Source organism: Trypanosoma cruzi, genomic scaffold (genome assembly GCF_000209065.1).
Source record: "Trypanosoma cruzi strain CL Brener 1047053515999 genomic scaffold, whole genome shotgun sequence".
Lineage (NCBI taxonomy): Eukaryota > Euglenozoa > Kinetoplastea > Trypanosomatida > Trypanosomatidae > Trypanosoma > Trypanosoma cruzi.
The window spans coordinates 62,143-65,802 of record NW_001849398.1 but is presented as its reverse complement, the minus strand read 5'-3'; the positions used below and the strand labels follow the sequence as shown (position 1 = coordinate 65,802).

At 46.2% G+C, this 3,660-nt stretch overlaps 3 protein-coding genes across 3 annotated transcripts, besides 7 other annotated features; all 3 read left to right on the top strand.

Moving 5' to 3' along the window:
* Tc00.1047053509487.20 (hypothetical protein, conserved) lies at positions 1-1,147 on the top strand (the record flags this gene model as incomplete). The annotated part of the gene is made up of 1 exon (XM_797991.1): positions 1-1,147. A coding segment is annotated over one exon (1,147 nt), but the record flags the coding sequence as incomplete, so codon positions are not given.
* Positions 1-1,837: a sequence feature (heterozygous, non-Esmeraldo-like haplotype).
* Positions 1,212-1,248: a microsatellite.
* Tc00.1047053509487.10 (uncharacterized protein) lies at positions 1,357-2,736 on the top strand (the record flags this gene model as incomplete). Its single annotated transcript, XM_797990.1, has 1 exon — positions 1,357-2,736. The coding sequence occupies one exon, from the start codon at positions 1,357-1,359 to the stop codon at positions 2,734-2,736; it is 1,380 nt and encodes a 459-aa protein (XP_803083.1).
* Positions 1,838-2,832: a sequence feature (haploid, non-Esmeraldo-like haplotype).
* On the top strand, positions 2,799-3,660 carry Tc00.1047053509487.4 (DNA-directed RNA polymerase III, putative; the record flags this gene model as incomplete). The annotated part of the gene is made up of 1 exon (XM_797992.1): positions 2,799-3,660. A coding segment is annotated over one exon (862 nt), but the record flags the coding sequence as incomplete, so codon positions are not given.
* Positions 2,819-2,941: a sequence feature (A-rich).
* Positions 2,833-2,906: a sequence feature (heterozygous, Esmeraldo-like haplotype).
* Positions 2,907-2,938: a sequence feature (areas merged during assembly that could not be assigned to a particular haplotype. This can correspond to areas where the two haplotypes were merged or to regions with more than two copies in the genome that were merged during assembly.).
* Positions 2,939-3,660: a sequence feature (heterozygous, non-Esmeraldo-like haplotype).

Genomic DNA, 3,660 nt, shown 5'->3' with positions numbered 1-3,660 from the left:
ACCCCATACACAGCAGCCAGTGCAAAGGAGCTTCACGATGGAACCTATCATGTGCTCCGCATGCACCGCTGACGGTGTATTTCTTATTGGTGGAACAGCAGAGGGAAATGTATACGTGTGGAACATACTCACGGGGCAGCTTTATCATCTTGTCAGGGCACATAGACGCTGTGTCACGGAAATCACCATTTCTTCTGATCAGTCCTTACTTGTTACAGCTTCTGAGGATTCTGTGTGCAAGACCTGGTCACTAGTTAGCTTGGTGGCTCGGGGTTCCAAGACAGTGGCTCCATGCTCCTTCTTCCATGGGCACACCCTGGCGGTGAATACCTGTTCCTTTATGGAAAGCGGGTTTATGGTTGTGACAGGGTCGGCCGATCGTACCTGTCGCATATTTAATGCCTTAACGGGCCAACAGCAACTTGTCATTACTTTGGATGATGCACCCACGACAGTACGTCCTTCTCCGGGAGATGAGATGCTTCTTATTGGCTCCGCGAAAGGATCATTGTTTTTTGTTGATTTGTATGGCAATGCGTCGGAACAAAACTTCCCAATTAGTCTGCATGGGCGTAATGAAAGTGTTATAGAACGCAAATCCTTTGGCGATGGACACAGTGGTGCTATTCTGTTCATTTGGTTTGATCCAGCGCGGCTTGGATATGCCATTGTGGGAAGTGAAAACGGGGCTCTGCTGTGGTGGAGTATCTCTACACAAGCGGTGCACAGCGAGGCATTTTCCCGTTTTTCCGGTGGTGTTTTGAGCATGTGTTATGTTCCTAGGGACAGCTTGACGGCTGTCCTTTGGCCTTGCGTCGGCCTCATGAAGCATCCACTTGACCCGTCCACCACGGACTACATCATTTCCTCTCTGCCGTATGAAGGCGCTACCGAAGAGAAGAAGCCTCTGGCTGCGGGGCCACGACGTCGCTGTCGTGAGTCGGATGGGGGTGGTGATTTTGGCGACCGGGATACGAAGTTAAGGGCGGAGGATAAAAATGACAGTGACTGTTGTGTGAGCGCAATTCGGCGTCAGCGGGAGAAGAATGACGAGTTGGAGTCTCTTCGGGATCAACTAAAGGTAAAGCTGCAGATGCTGACGGTCTTACAAGGAAATGGGAGGAGGAAGAGGAAGGTCCAAGATTGAGCATAATAGTTTTTTTTAAATGGTTTATGTGTTATGGACAATTGATGTTGCTCTGCGCTATTTGATTGTATTATATTATATTATATTTATTTTATTTTATTTTTTCTCTCTCTCCCTTTTTTTTTTTTTTTTGTTTTGTTTGCCAACATCCTTTTCTTGTTTATTGACGTACATTATATTATTTATAATCTATATTAAGTGATGAATACATGTCAAATGGATCGGCGCACTCCTTTAATGAGGAACGAGAGCAATCCATTCTTTTTTGTGAGCTGGTGGGTCATATGAACTCATTGCTCACACTTATTGCGAGTAGCTCCTGTGAGGGAAAACAATACGTTCTTCTTATTCCACCAAACCATGATGTGGAACGATTCGTGACGGGCTTTTCTATGAGAACCAGAGGATCTAAGCAGCGTATTATTCGCCGAGTATCACAAAGTGTTGTGCGACGACATTTACTACATGGTAGTAGCTTTGATGAAATGTTTACTTTTACTGGGGATGCTGTACGCATCGAGTTTACGTTATGCCATGGTGAAGACGCTACAGATGCGCCTTTTCTTGGATTTGTATGTTTGTTGCGTCCTGGGAGGCCTTCTGTTCAATTGGGAATTCGAGGGAGTGAGAATTACGGGACAAGCGGAAATTTTTGTCTGTTGTTCGTTTCAGGCGCACTTTTAGAGAGTGAGGCGGCAGCGTCTGTTTCGGCGTCCCCATCCATGTCTATAAACGGCGGTCAGAATTATGTTTGGTCAAGACTTCAGAAGCCCAACTTCTCCGGTGAGGTCTCACTCCTTCAACAATTTAAAAACGATGAGAATGTGCTGCGGACTTTTTTGGAGGGGATTCCCCTTCAGAAGAAGGATGCCGGTTGTGAAGGCATGGAATTGCAGAAGCAGTTGGATGACGCCTTTTTGTTCGTTGAGACGGAGGTGGGAATTATGTCCAGCTCTTATGTGTGCATGCTTGGCTATGAGCCGCTGATCGTCGCGAAGGTTCTTCAAATTTCCACTGCGGGTGCTGACGCCGTGAGCTGTTTCTTTGTGGATGTAGAAAGGGAGAAGGAGGACGTGTTGGTGGCCTTCCATGCTGTTGTGACGGGTGCGTTGAGCCATAAATTGGTACCCCACTGGGATGACTTGATGAATAGGGAAAACGTTGCCTTTAGCCATGCGTGCAATAAGCTGAAGCAAGTGTACCCATTTCAGCATTTTCTTCCGTCGTTACTTGAGAAGCTTCCGGTGAGTAGTTTCTTAGCTGAGATTGAGCTGATACGAGTGCTGGATGCCACGTCGCTTAGTGTGTTGTCATTTATGCGAGCTATGGATTGTACGCTTGGGCTTTTAATGGAGGCCCTTACTAGGTATGGCTGCCATGAGGACTCCACAGCGGATAACTGCATCTCTTTTTTGTGTGCCCTTATCATTGCAGCAACTCCGGCCTTTCTTCCTGCACGTATTCGCTACATTCGTGACTTCAGTTTGTTTGTGATGGATGTGTCTTCGATGGGCTACGCCTCAACGACCTTTGAGGCGGCCGCAACACAGATCATGGAGGAATACCGTCTTCATGTCTGCTCCGAATAAAATGGCGATGAAGTGTTTGTATGAATTTTACCGCCTTTACTGAACGCTAAGTCTTGTTGCTGATGCCAACTTTCAATTGCTGTATATATATTTTTATTTTTATTTTTTCTTCTATACTGTCTGTGTGTGCTGCGATGTGCGTGTTTTTTTTTTTTTGTGTGTGTCTGCTGTTGTTTACATCTTTTTTTTTTTCTTTTTTTTTATTGCGATCCCCACCCCGTCACACTCCAAATTTTACTTTTTTAGTGTTTTTTTTTTTTTTTCGGTTTCCTGTTGGGAAATCACTTTTTTGGGAGATGCCTTTGCCCACTCGAGGCAGTGACGATGCCGCGTACAACACGCGGAAATTGGCGCTCCTGCCGGCACTTATCGGAATGAAGGGACTTTTGAACCACCACATTGCCTCGTTTGACCACTTAATAAACGTGGAGTTGAAGAGGATTCTTTTGAATGAGTCCAACAGGGAGATTAAGAGCAGCATCGACCCGGACTTCTCCATTCGATACACAAATATCCGGGTTTGTCAACCGAGGGAGATTGTGGGGAAGGGGCAGTTACCAAAGGTCGTTTCTCCACACGAATGCAGGACCCGCGATCTCACCTATCGTGGGGATATGATTGTGGATGTGGAGTATACAAGTCGTGACCGCAACAAACGGCCGTGCACGGAGACCGATATTAAAATTGGGACAATTCCCATCATGCTGAAGTCGAGTTCATGTAATCTGTTTGGAAAGACTCGTGAGGAGCTGGTCGCGATGCGGGAGTGTCCTCTTGACCCAGGCGGTTACTTCATTATCAAAGGAGTGGAAAAGGTATGCTTGGTACAAGAGCAGCAGAGCAAAAATCGTGTCATTATTGAAGCGGATGACAACGGCAATATTGTGGCTCATGTTCAGAGCAAGACGCACTATTCCATTTCAA